The 14,152-nt window shown below is 33.7% G+C and overlaps 1 protein-coding gene across 1 annotated transcript in view; it reads left to right on the top strand.

Annotated features, from left to right (window-relative positions):
* Positions 1–13,285, top strand: part of LOC107713582 (gamma-aminobutyric acid receptor subunit beta-2-like) — an 81,781-nt gene extending 68,496 nt beyond the window's left edge. Inside the window, exons 8-10 of the mRNA XM_016519136.1 lie at positions 6,919–7,163; positions 10,525–10,668; positions 12,554–13,285. Of these exons, the coding sequence (XP_016374622.1) occupies positions 6,919–7,163; positions 10,525–10,668; positions 12,554–12,901 (737 nt within the window). The 3' untranslated portion in view covers positions 12,902–13,285. The remainder of the gene's footprint in view (positions 1–6,918; positions 7,164–10,524; positions 10,669–12,553) is intronic.
* Positions 13,286–14,152: the final 867 nt, after the last annotated feature.

Below are 14,152 nucleotides of genomic sequence, written 5' to 3'. Positions count from 1 at the left end.
AATATAATACAAATATTTTACTAAGAAAAAAAAAAAAAATAATAATACTAAAAACTCTTTACACCAAACGCAAAAGTAAACCATAAAAAAAAATCTGAATTAAAAAAAAAAAAAAAAATACAAATATAATACAAATATTTTACTAAGAAAAAAAAAAAATAATAATAATACTAAAAACTATTTGCACCAAAAGCAAAAGTAAACCATAAAAAAACATTATCCTGTACAAAACCATTATTATTATTATTATTATTATTATTATTATTATTACATAAAAAATAATTATTAGTGTTAATTTTATCAGCTTTTTATCTTGTGTCAAAAGTCCTATTTATTTATTTATTTATTTATTTATTTGATAATTGTTTTTTTCTCAACCTATCCTGATTGTTTTGTTTAGTCAAGTTTTAGTTGAAATCTGGGAATTTTACTAGTTTTATACAATTAAAACTTAGCCATATGCTGCATAATGGTTCAACTGATAATCACAATTAATTTGCTCAAAATTATAATCATGATTTCTGATCATGATTTCTGTCAATTGTAAAATGTAAGCAGAATTTTTGCACTTTCAGCTATATAATCACAAATAAAGAGAATGCTAACTCATACAAATTTAAGGGGGTCTGAATACTTTCCGTACCCACTGTATTTACTTCATCTACTTTCCTAAATTATTCCCTTATCGAAAGTCAAGAGTGCTGATATTAATTCCAATAATTGCAAATTATATTCATGTTTTTCTAGTATAACACAACACAGAAGACATTGCATTTTGGCACAATGCGTAAGTGCATTTATTCAGCAACCTCAATCGCAAACAGTAAAGTGGAGATCCATGTTTGTATTTATTACAGTTTGTCACAGAAGGTTTAAGCAACCAGCAGTGTAAATGTTTGACTGGCTGTACCGTATTACACTTTCATTTGAGAACTTAGCAACTTAACTAATTTACAACTTATGTTTGTCAATGTTTCCAGCTCATCATTTTCTTTTAAACTACATTTAAGTCTTTAAATGTATTGCATGTTGATATAGTTAGTGTGTATATAAGCAACTGTGCTCAAAATGATTCATTATTGGTTCCACTAGAAATTATTATGAGTAAAATATCTCTGAAGAATACTCCCATTCATATTTGCTTTTTTTTTTTTAGCATACCAGTGTGACTATGAACATGAACCCAGGAATATAAATATGAGGGAACACAAAGGCCAAATTCCCATAATTGTTCATCACAAGGAGTAAAACCAAAGAATATAGTTCTGATGTGCAGCAAAAGATTGTTGAGCTTCACGAATCAGAAAGTGGCTGTAAGAAAAGAGTTGAAGTGTTGGAAATTCCATCAGGACAATCATTGAGAATTTCCAATCAATCAATTTAATTTAACGAATCTGCCTGGAAGAGGACGTGTGTCTATATTGTCTTAAAGCAAGGCGAGGAGGACAGTTTGAGTGGCCAAAGACTCTCACAGGATCACAGCTGGAGAATTGCAGAAAAAGAAGTAAGAAACACTCAATAAATAAATAAATAAATACATAAAAAGATCAAACGGCGCCTACATCACTACATGTTGTTTGGGAGGGTTTCAAGAAAAAATCAAGAAAAGAAACTGCTCTCATCCAGAAACAAACTCGTTTGCCAGACTCTACTGGATCTTCAAACGGGACTGGCTTATATGGTCAGATAAAACTAAAAAATGAGCTTTTTAGCAGCAAACACTCAAAATGGGTTTGGTGCACACAGGGGCAAAAAATACCCTGTGTTTACAATGAAATATACTGCTGTGCCTTTAATGTTGTGAGCCTATTTCTCTGCCGGAGTTCCTGGACGTATTGTTCAGATACAAATCAAATACTAATAATAGATCAAATACCAACAGATAATACATCTAAACCTGACGGCCTCTGTTAGAAAAATCGGTAACACTTTAGAATAGGGGTCCAGAATAATGCATTAGTTAAGCATTAATTAATGGTTAACTTGTTCACAATTAAGCATTAGTTGAGCACAAACACACTAGTAATTTGCCTTTATTAGTACTGTATTAATGGCAGTTAAGCCATAATTATTGGCTAATTCTAGTCAATAAACTTGAATATTAGTACTGTATTAATGCCAGTTTAGCCATAATTATTGGCTTATTATGGTCAATAAACTTGAATATCACTCAATAAGTGCCGTAATTAATGTGGATATAACTTTCACTTTAGAATAGGGGGTCAAATTGCCTTTATTAGTACTGTATTAATGGCAGTTTAGCCATAATTATTGGCTTATTATGGTCAATAAACTTGAATATCACTCAATAAGTGCCGTAATTAATGTGGATATAACTTTCACTTTAGAATAGGGGGTCAAATTGCCTTTATTAGTACTGTATTAATGGCAGTTTAGCCATAATTATTGGCTTATTATGGTCAATAAACTTGAATATCACTCAATAAGTGCCGTAATTAATGTGGATATAACTTTCACTTTAGAATAGGGGGTCAAATTGCCTTTATTAGTACTGTATTAATGGCAGTTTAGCCATAATTATTGGCTTATTATGGTCAATAAACTTGAATATCACTCAATAAGTGCCGTAATTAATGTGGATATAACTTTCACTTTAGAATAGGGGGTCAAATTGCCTTTATTAGTACTGTATTAATGGCAGTTTAGCCATAATTATTGGCTTATTATGGTCAATAAACTTGAATATCACTCAATAAGTGCCGTAATTAATGTGGATATAACTTTCACTTTAGAATAGGGGGTCAAATTGCCTTTATTAGTACTGTATTAATGGCAGTTTAGCCATAATTATTGGCTTATTATGGTCAATAAACTTGAATATCACTCAATAAGTGCCGTAATTAATGTGGATATAACTTTCACTTTAGAATAGGGGGTCAAATTGCCTTTATTAGTACTGTATTAATGGCAGTTAAGCCATAATTATTGGCTAATTCTAGTCAATAAACTTGAATATTAGTACTGTATTAATGGCAGTTTAGCCATAATTATTGGCTTATTATGGTCAATAAACTTGAATATCACTCAATAAGTGCCGTAATTAATGTGGATATAACTTTCACTTTAGAATAGGGGGTCAAATTGCCTTTATTAGTACTGTATTAATGGCAGTTTAGCCATAATTATTGGCTTATTATGGTCAATAAACTTGAATATCACTCAATAAGTGCCATAATTAATGTGGATATAACTTTCACTTTAGAATAGGGGGTCAAATTGCCTTTATTAGTACTGTATTAATGGCAGTTTAGCCATAATTATTGGCTTATTATGGTCAATAAACTTGAATATCACTCAATAAGTGCCGTAATTAATGTGGATATAACTTTCACTTTAGAATAGGGGGTCAAATTGCCTTTATTAGTACTGTATTAATGGCAGTTAAGCCATAATTATTGGCTTATTTAAGCAGTAATTAAATATAATTACTAGCTTATTGTTCAGTCAACTTAATAAATGGTGAATTATAGAAATATATTTACATCACTACACACAAATAATATATGGCTTATTAAGTTGTAAATAATGGCTCAAATGTGTTTACTGTACATTCAGTTAATTATTAATTACTAGCTTATTTTTGTTTATTGATAGCATAAATTTGTGTCTATAAAATGTTTAATAAATTGTAAACAATGGCTAATATACCCTTATTATTTGTTCAGTTAATCATTAATTAAGTGTGTGGTCATGCTTATCTAATGCATTATTGTGAACAAGTTAATCATTAACTACTACTTTATTTATGCTTAACTAATGCATAATCTGAGCTCCCTAAATGGTAAGTTAATCATTAATTACGAGTGTGTTTGTGCTCAACTAATGCTTAATTGTGAACAAGTTAACCATTAATTAATGCTTAACTAATGCATTATTCTGGACCCCTATTCTAAAGTGTTACCGGAAAATCGTATAATGGTCCGTGTCCTTCAGGTCAATGATCCAAAACAAACATCAAAATCAACACAAAAATGAATTACTGAGCTGAACCTTATAGAAAAAGAGTGGAGTGAACTGAAGAGAAGACGCACCAACATGGAGCTGGGAATCTGAAGGATCTGGAGAGATTCTGTCTGAAGGAATGGTCTCTGATCTCTTCTCAGGTATTCTCCAAACTCACTGAGAGACTCAAAGCTGTTATCTTGGCAAAAGGAGGTTGCAAAAAAGTATTGAATAAAAGGGTGATGATTAATTGAATAATTGTGGCCAATGTGTATTAGAGAAACACATTTACGTCATAAAGAGATTCTTATTATCCAATGAAAGGTTCGGTTTTTGTACATTTTAAAAAACATATAAAATCAAAAGGATTAACAATGCAGATTTACTTTCACAGCCTTCTGTACTCATATTTACCAAGGCTATGAATAATTTTGAGCACTACTGTATATATATACTGTATGTATGTGTGTGTGTGTGCGTGTGCGTGTACTATCATTAATAATACATTCTTTAACATTTTTGTATTAATGCAAAAAAAAAGCATTTTCTTTCATTTGCGTTTTTGTACTGATTTGATTTTGTCTTTTTTTTTACACCACACATTCTCTCTCTCTCGCTCTCTCTCTGTGTTTCGTAAGCCTCCACTTTTTTCCCGTCATCACTGATTATGTAAGGCTAATGTAGGCAGCAAGCGTGCAGGCTTCTCAGTGTGAATAACAGGGCACTCTTTGTGATTGCTGTCTGTCCTGGCCTCATTCATCCACACAAGTGCAAACCGCTGTAGCGTTGAACAGAAGGCAGAGCGAGTGTGGATGTATAGGACGAGCAGATATTACTGTTCAAAGCTGATCCTGATTAGAGTCATTAGGCATTTGATTGCAGATGTGCATTTACATGGATAGACCTATAGGCCAGTTTTCCTCTGTGTATTACCACTGTAGAGAGTATCAGCTGCATATCTCTCTGATTTAGCCAATAACACAAGGCCGAGGAGGAGGAGGACGGGATCTGCTGTGCTATTGGTCAAGTTTAATCATGTCTATATTGGTTCCATATGCAAGTTACTCTTTCAGCGCTCAGCAGCCAAGAGAGGTGATGATGGGGAACAGAGAAGGGTGAAATATCCCTAGACAAAGAGCTTTTAGTGGTTTCCCCTTTAGCTATAGTGCTTGTTCTAATGATAAAAACACAATGGAGAATAATAACTCTGCAACTCATAAGCTCTACAATACCTGTCGCAGGATCTTCAATACATTTCATTAAAACTGTCAGAATGACACTGAATGGACATTTCAGTGCATACAAAGACAACTATTTGTTAATCACCGGTTAGTTGAAGGCAGGCTTTGTGTTTCACTGATTAAGGTGCATAACTCCCACTCCGCCAGCTGAAAGCATGACAAATCATACAATTGTAAGATTCTGAATCATCAACAGAAAGAAAAGAATGGCGATAAAGCTGCTTCACACATGCACAAATGTTTTCCTAACTTTCTAAATGAGGACACATTCGGGGTGATCTCGTTTGATATTCACAGAATGAGGTGAGAGCACTTAAACTTACAGTGTACTCATATTTAAATTTGTTGGGATAAAAATATATCACATAATATCAATGCATGGGCAGCTTCACTTAAAAACTTAAAGCCTTTTATGTTTGTATAACTCAAGAGATGGTCATGTATAAAACATTTTAACACATTTCCCCCAATCTATTTAAAACCATGCAATCACTTTTAAAGCTAAGATACGAGTTTACAGAAAAGGGTTACACTTTATTTTGAGGGTCCACTTTAGACATTCTGCTAACTTTAAAATCTCCTTGCAGTCACTAATTTTATCCCTTAAAACTCATCTTTGATAATCAAAATTACACATTTGAATGTTTTTCCCATTAAAATAATTTATGTCTTAAAATGGTTTGAATGTAACTCTACACCCTTACCTCATTTAGTATACGTGGATACATGAATATGCTAATTAGTCCCCGCCTCCACTCAATCACAGCAGCTCCACTTTCACTGTTAACTGAAGTAGTGAACGCTACACGATGGCAAGTGGCAGTATTGGATAAATTATTATCGGAGTGTGAATCCGTGAGTGAATTTATGCAAATTCTAGAAAGTGCGCAAAGAGTGCTGCCCTATTAATCACTGAAAAGCTGTCAATCGTCTTAGTTCATCGCGATCTCATGACGTTGTAATCAATGTTAATGAATCTATTATTTACATCGCGTCAACACTTTGTTTGTTGAAAGGATTCGTGAATGTGCATAACTCGGCACTGAACAAAACTCAGGCGTTTTGAGCGGCCTTGATGGCATTGCATTTTGTCTCAACAGCAATATTAGTTTGATGCATAATAGGTCGCAGATTAGATGAGTTAGCCGTACGGCTTGAGAAGGCCTTAGATTTGTCCTGGCTTCCCTGGCTGTTTTCCAGAAAGTCGTCCTTGAGTGCTGAGTCTTGGAGCTGTTCTGATACGTTCTGAGCTGTTCTTTACGCATAAAAAAAAAAAAACACCAGGCAGACATGTCAACAATGTTAAAAACGTGATTTTCACCACAGTGGGTCTTTATGTAACTTTGCAGCTACAGTACACGACAACTAACTCTCATTAATTTGCACTCTCATTCATTCTCACTCTCTCTCATTAGAGTATTAGTAGACTCTTAAGTTAGGGTTAGTAGAATAAGTTGACGTAGTTGAAAAGTATCAGTAGAATATCTTTTGGTGGACCATTGAAATAAAGTGTGAGAATATATTAAGCAGACAGTCTACTAATAATCTAATGACTGCTAGTTGACATATTTGCAAAGTTACTTATAGTTAGTCGAATGTCTAAATAAAGTGTTAGCCAGAAAAGGTTAGTATTTATGAATCCTTGTTATGGTTGCTCAACTGAACCCACTTCTTGTCATTTGCACCCTTAACAATGAATCCCTGTTGAACGCAGGTATCACCACTGTGCTGACCATGACCACCATCAACACACATTTGCGGGAGACGCTTCCAAAGATCCCGTATGTCAAAGCCATTGACATGTACCTGATGGGCTGTTTCGTCTTCGTCTTCCTGGCTCTGCTGGAGTATGCGCTGGTCAACTACATCTTCTTCGGCAGAGGACCGCAGCGGCAGAAGAGAGCTGCAGAGAAAGCCTCCATAGCCAACAATGAAAAAATGAGAATGGATCCCAACAAAGTATGTTTGAAATCCACACACTACCAACGTTTATAATAGCTGCACAGTAACTTAGAAAGTAATAAAAAGGCAAATTATAAAAATAGTGGTAACACGTTACAAGCGTTTTGTTTTGAATCAGTGCTACCAAGAGAAAAAGAGCTGTGGTGTTCCCTTTTGCCAAAAAGGTAGGAAAACACCTATAATGCACTAGGCTTGATCTGATGGCTGATGAGCAGGGTTACAAAATATTAAAGAAAAAAATAATAATTTACATATACTACTGAAGTTGTAACAGTACAAAGCTGGTTGAAAATATATTTAAATACATTAGTTAATGTAAAGTAACAATGCAAAATTGGGGGAAAAATATTTTTTATTTTAATTTAATTGGTAACACTTTACAATAAGGTTCCATTAGTTAATGTATTACCTAATTAACTAACTTAACTAACTTTAAGTTAAATGTATGAACAATGAACAATACATTTATTACAGTATTTATTCATCTTTGTTGATTTTTGTTAATGAAAATACATTAGTTCACTGTTAGTTCATGGTGCGTTAATGTTAACAAGCACAACTTTCGATTTTAATAATGCATTAGTTAATGTTGAAATTAACATTAACTAAGATGAATAAATGCTGTAGAAGTATTGTTCATTCTTAGTTCATGTTAACTAAAGTAGTTAACTGATGTTAACTAATGAACCTTATTGTAAAGTGTTAACATTTAAGTAAATTGCAAAAGCTGTATCCGTTAATATTATTTAATGGACTTACACTAACCTAAACTAACTATGAATAGTTGTATTATTATTAACTAATGTTAACAACAATTCATAAATACTGTAACAAATGTATTGTCCATTGTTACGGCATTAACTTACAGTACATTAACTAACGGGACCTTGTTTTGTTACCAAAATAGTATATTATTATTCTGAAGTAGCTCTTCAGGTCTTCTCAGAATATTTGCAAACTATTGTGCTTTCTGTGTTAAAGGGTGTTCACAAATACAATGATTAAATCACATTGCATCACTGCTGAATTATATCAAACTGAAGCAATAATCGCTGACGCTCATGTCGCTGGAAATCCCCATCTCTGATTTTAAATCAATGATTTCAGGTGGTTTTGTCACTACAAATCGATGTCAGTGTCAACGCCCTCTACTTGTGAATGGCTGTTTTGATTGTTCTGTCTAGTGCATATTCATATCTTCACTGCAATTTCAATGTCTGACTTGATTGTAACTAACATGAGACTGCCCTATAAAATCTATACATTTAGAGTAGTTTGATTGTTTGACAGTGAAAACCATGGTTCTTCTTTAACACTGTCATTATTTTATGACTTCTGTTTGCAGTCATATTTGGAGGTTCTGTGGCTGTTGCAAACATTAGATATGGGCTTATGTTAGGGTTAAGGTAGTTTGTGATTTTAATATTTACTGTCAGTCAAGCCTTTTGCTTATCTATTTTTTTTTTCAAATAAAGGCACATAAATCTACCACCATTATATCAGTAGATGGCATTTAAGTTGTCGTCTGCAGGTGTTCACATAAATGCAATAACCAGTTGTCATAGTCAGAATAGTCCTGTAGTGTGTGCTCACTCAGCTTTATAACATCAAACTCTCATATTTTGTTGTTTGTACTACTACTTCATGAGGTGACATCAGATCTAAAACATGATTAATATACAGTGGCAAGAATATGTTTGTGAACCCTAAATGCTTTAAAGGGGTCATATGATGCGATTTCAAGTTTTCCTTTCTCTTTGGAGTATTACAAGCTGTTGCTGAATAGATAAGATCCCTAAAGTTGGAAATAATAAAGTCTCAAACCCAAAGAGATATTCTTTATAAAACATCATATGACCCCTTTAACTGGATTTCTGCACTGATTACTCTGAAGTTATAATTATAGACAAACATAATCTGACTTAACCCTCTGGTGCTGCTCTTGTGGCAGTCAAAAATTACTTCATTTTTATTTCAGTAAAATGAATGTACTATATGTTAGTTTGATCATTTTATGTAATATTTTGTATTTTATGGGTTTTATGGTACTAAATTATGTTAATGGAATAGTTATAATTCATTTATTACCTTTTAACCACTTTTTTAGCATAGACCTGAAAATGAAATTTCCAACTTAAACTGTAAATCTTGAATGCTTTGGAGAACAGGCTTAAAGGGATAGTTCAACCACAAATGAAAATTATCCCATGATTTACATCTTAGGTGTATCTGACGTTCCTCTTTCAGACGAACACAATCACAGTTGTATTAAAAATTGTCCTGGCTCTTCCAAACTGTATAATGGCAGTGAATGGTGCACCTGTTTTTGAAGCCTAAACAACTGCATCCATCCATCATAAAACTACTCCACATGGCTCTGGGGTGTTAATAAAGGCCTTCTGAAGTGAAACGATGCATTAGTGTAAGAAAAATATTGATTTTCAAACATTTACACTCAATGGTTTTACCTTGTCAAAAACAGCTCTGTTCAGAGCGAGCCGTTTCGGTGCATGTCTCTTTAAATGCTAATGAGCTCTGCTCACCACGCCCCTCTCCTCCATGAAAGAGGAAAGGTGATTTACAAATAATCATAAAGAAAAAAACAAAAAAACAAAACAGTTGTTTGTGCATTATTAGTTCAGTGAGATTGTGTTTGTCTGTAATTGTGGGTTAAATTAAGATCAGACCACATTTTATGAATAATCGATGTAGAAATCCAAATATTTCAAAGGGTTCACAAACTTATTCTTGCAACTGTGAGATAAATGTGATAGATGCATATAAAACAGCTAAGAAGAAGCAGAAAAACAGCACTCAAGCTTTATAACAGTGTTTTTATTTTATTTATTTATTTTTGGTCCTGGTCTATCATTATTTCAGAAAAAGCTGAGTGCTTATTTCAGGATAGTGCTGGCTTACTATAGTTAGAGGATAAACTAATGTTTAGTTGTTTATATAATTTATATAATTATAACATAGAGACCTAGGGCCCAGATTTTATATTAGGCTTTTTATTATTGGCATTTAGACTTGTTTTCCCCTGGATTTCTGAGTTCCTATTAGAATAGATCTTTCTTTGTTTCTTTCTTTGAATGAAAACCGCTGATATATAATAGCTCAAGTAATAACAGCACTGATAGGACTCTTGGTCTTTTTGTTTGTTGAAATTCTGAAGATGTTTCGCTGGTGCTCAGATGTAGTATACTGTAGCATTCTGAATTTAGGGCAGTGCTTTTCTTTGAGGCATAATCCACAAAATGTCAGCATTGCCTCACACTCTTAAAGAAGCCCAATATGTAAGTTTCACCAGCTTTCTTGAAGTGACTGCTTTGACAGTGATGATTTTGTATGCTTTCAGTGGTTGGTGGGAAATGTAGTTCAGAGAGACGATACTCTGTATGCCAGAATGAAACAGAGGGATATTGACTCCATGCATGACTCCATGTGGGAACCGATCTTTGTGGATGATGCAGCATTAGGACTAGGCGATTCAAAAAATAAGGTACTGAAAAAGTTCATCAAGAGAGTAATGGCAAACAATGCTGCAAATTTATTTGAGACCCAGCCTTTTTTTTTTTTTTTTGCGATTCCTTATTTCCTCTTAAAATAATTGTTGACCCAAGTAGAAAATTCTGTCATCATTTTAACGCTCTCATGTTGTCTAATGACTTTCTTCTTAAGGGAAGGTCGCCAGTGGTCTAGTAGTCACTATTAGTAGACAGAATATTGTTTCTTTTTCTTTTTTTTTTTCTTCTGTGAATTATTCCTTTAAGAGCACAACCTATTTTTTTCCTCAATTGCCATCATCACCTCTCTTTTTCCTCCAAACCACTCTTTTGAAATATTATTATTTTAAATACTATTAAAAAATACTATTGAAAGCACTATTCAGAAAGGAAAAGCCAAACTGTTTTTGAGGGAGATCAATTGAAAATGTACTTTTTTGTTTGTTTGTTAGATTTTTCTACATTTTGGTTCAGCATCTAAGAGAATGCACTATTATTTCTCATGAAAAGGTTATAATTTTGTAGCAATAAATAGCATAAATACCATCATGTGTACCACCATGCATTACCTTACTTTGCTTTACATCTCCATGTGCACCAAGCCATTTCCATCAGACTGTTATTGGCACTTTGTTGGTTTGTCTCAGTATGTGTTAAATACTGTGTTAAAAGTTTAAATAATAATTCTTCAAAAGCAATATTTAAGTGAGCATTTGATTATGTTGTTATATATGTGACTAGTTTTATTTGTATGTATGCTTGTTTTCACCACTGAATAAAAAATAAAAACAAGTTAATTGCAACTTTTTAGCTCACAATTCTGACTTTTTATAATATAAACTCACAACTGTAAGTTATAAAGTCAGAATTGCTAGATATAAACTCACAATTCTGAGAAATAAAGTCAGAAATGTGTGATGTATAAACTCGCAATAGTAAGAAAATAGTCTCTTTTCCCTCAGAATTGAAGTTTATAAATCACATTTGTGAGCTTATATCTCTCAATTCTGAGAAAAGAAGTCATAACTGTGAAAAAAAGGCAGAATTGCAAGATATAAGCTTGCAATGGTGAGAAAAAAAGTCAGAATTGTGAGTTTGTATCATGCAATTCTGAGTCATGTTGTCAGATTGCGCGATATAAAGTTGCAGTTGTGTGTTATAAAGTAGGACTTATGAGGTATAAACTCGCAAATTGTAAGAAATATTTTTTTTCCTCAGAATTGCCCTTTATAACTCACAATTGCAAGTTTATATCTCACAATTTTGATAAAAGAAGTCAGAATTGCAAGAAAAAAGTCAGAATTGCGAGTTTATATCATGAAATTCTGAGAAAAAAGTCTGAATTGTGAGATGTAAACTCACAGTTGTGAAAAAAGTCTGAACTTTTTGATATAAATTGTGTATTATAAAGTCATAATTGTGATACATAAACTTCCAATTATAAGAAAATAGTATTTTTTTTAATTTTTTGCTCAGAATTGGACTTTGTGAGTTTATTTTTCATAATTCTGAGAAAAGAAGTCAGAATTACGAGTTGATATTTTGCAATTCTGACTGTATTTCTCGCAATTGTAAATTGAGTGTATATCATGCAATTCTGAGAAAAAAAGTTGGAATTGTTAGAAAAAAAGTCAGAATTGTGAGATTAAAAAAATCGCACTTACCTTTATTATTATTTTTTTATTCAGTGGTAGAAACAAGCTTCCATATATTGGTTGTGTGGTAACAAAAAATACATAAAAAGCAAACAAAGGAAAGAAAGACATTTAGAAAGCAATCTGTAATTTGTTCTGACTACTGAAATCGTCAACAGTACATAAAAAGTTACAAGAAAAAAGCCTGTTATCAGTGCTAACCTACTGATGGGTCTTTATGTCTTAGATGGACCCCCATGAAAACATCCTTCTCAGTCCTCTGGAAATCAAGAATGAAATGGGCACATCAGAGTTGACCCTGGGTCTGGGTGACCCGCGTGCAACCATGCTGGCCTTCGACAGCACCTCGCTGCAGTATCGCAAACCCGGCCTGGCCAGACACAACTTTGGACGCAATGCGCTGGAACGCCACGTGGCTCAGAAGAAGAGCCGACTACGGCGGCGCACTTCACAGCTTAAAATCACCATCCCTGACTTAACTGACGTCAATTCAATCGACAAGTGGTCGAGAATGATCTTCCCCACCGTGTTTTCCTTCTTCAACGTCGTCTATTGGCTTTATTATATCAACTAACTGAATTCTCGGCCGTCCGAGAAGCGCCACTTATTTTTATGTCAGTATACTCTTCCGTCTGATTTTGCAATACAAGCAGGACTTATGTTGACAAATTCAAATCAGGACTAATTCTCTTTGACCTTGGGTTCACCTTAATTGCTGGCTGACACTGATACTCTAAAGAGGTTAAGAACAAACGGTGCCTGCTCCAAAATTCAATAGATTGAGGGTATTGTTTAGAGTTTGGTTTGCTAGATTTTTATTTTTTTTATGATTTCTTTTAGAGCAAGATGCATCTGTTTTGTTGCCAAGTTATCAGAACAGTTACTGACGCAAATTAGTTATCTTTATACCAACAGAAAAATCTAAGTCTTAAGACGAAAAGTGGACGTTTACAGTTCTTTCCCCTTTTAAACATTTCTAAAAGAGCAGCACTGGATAATTTAATATTTATATAAGTTGTAGTCTTTCTTGTTTTCACAGTCTATTGAGTGAAGAGACGATACGAATAGTTTTAACACAAGGTTGTATTTTCTACTTCTCTACTCACAGATGATAGTTTATTTATCCAAGATAATTTATTATACGCTTTTATGGAACCTCATTTATTTTGATAAAACTTTTACTCTAAATTTTATTCTCACCTTAGCCGGCTTTATATTTCCACTATGCTTGTATTGAGTTTAATTTCGATATCCAGCGTGCCATGGAAATCGAAGGCGTTATTACTAATAACACAAACTCAATTTTCGTTAGTATTCCCATTCATCTTAGCATTTCCATGAGCACTTGAGCTGTAAATGCCACGTGAATGATTGGCATTCAGCAGTAAATCGCAATGCTTATTGGCTGATAGCAGCAGAGGAACATGCACAGTCCCAAGCCTTCGATAAGAAGCGATAATCCTGCGCTGTGACATGAATGGCAGCGGACAAGGGAAAAATAAAGTAAAAAAAAAAAAAACGTGGCATTGGCAAAACATGCTAAATATTTGACATTTCATAAGATTATATGCCTACTTTCGAACAGCCATCAATGGAGAAATATGCCTTTTGTCTATAAAATGATATAGTTACATCTACCAGCATGGGTTAACCGGATGCTGACCAGCCAAACTTTGACTCTCGTGTGTAGCCTCAACCTGTCCTTACTCCGGCCCAAAAACTGACTCATGGTCAAGCACCCTGCACATCACTATTAAGACGCTAAAGGTTCCCAATGGCATCGCTATACAGACAAACTACTGTAGGAACACCATTGCTTTCAATG

The sequence above is a fragment of the Sinocyclocheilus rhinocerous genome, unplaced genomic scaffold (genome assembly GCF_001515625.1).
Source record: "Sinocyclocheilus rhinocerous isolate Xijiao unplaced genomic scaffold, SAMN03320098_v1.1 scaffold599, whole genome shotgun sequence".
Classification (NCBI taxonomy): domain Eukaryota; kingdom Metazoa; phylum Chordata; class Actinopteri; order Cypriniformes; family Cyprinidae; genus Sinocyclocheilus; species Sinocyclocheilus rhinocerous.
This window is presented reverse-complemented; position numbering and strand designations above follow the sequence as displayed.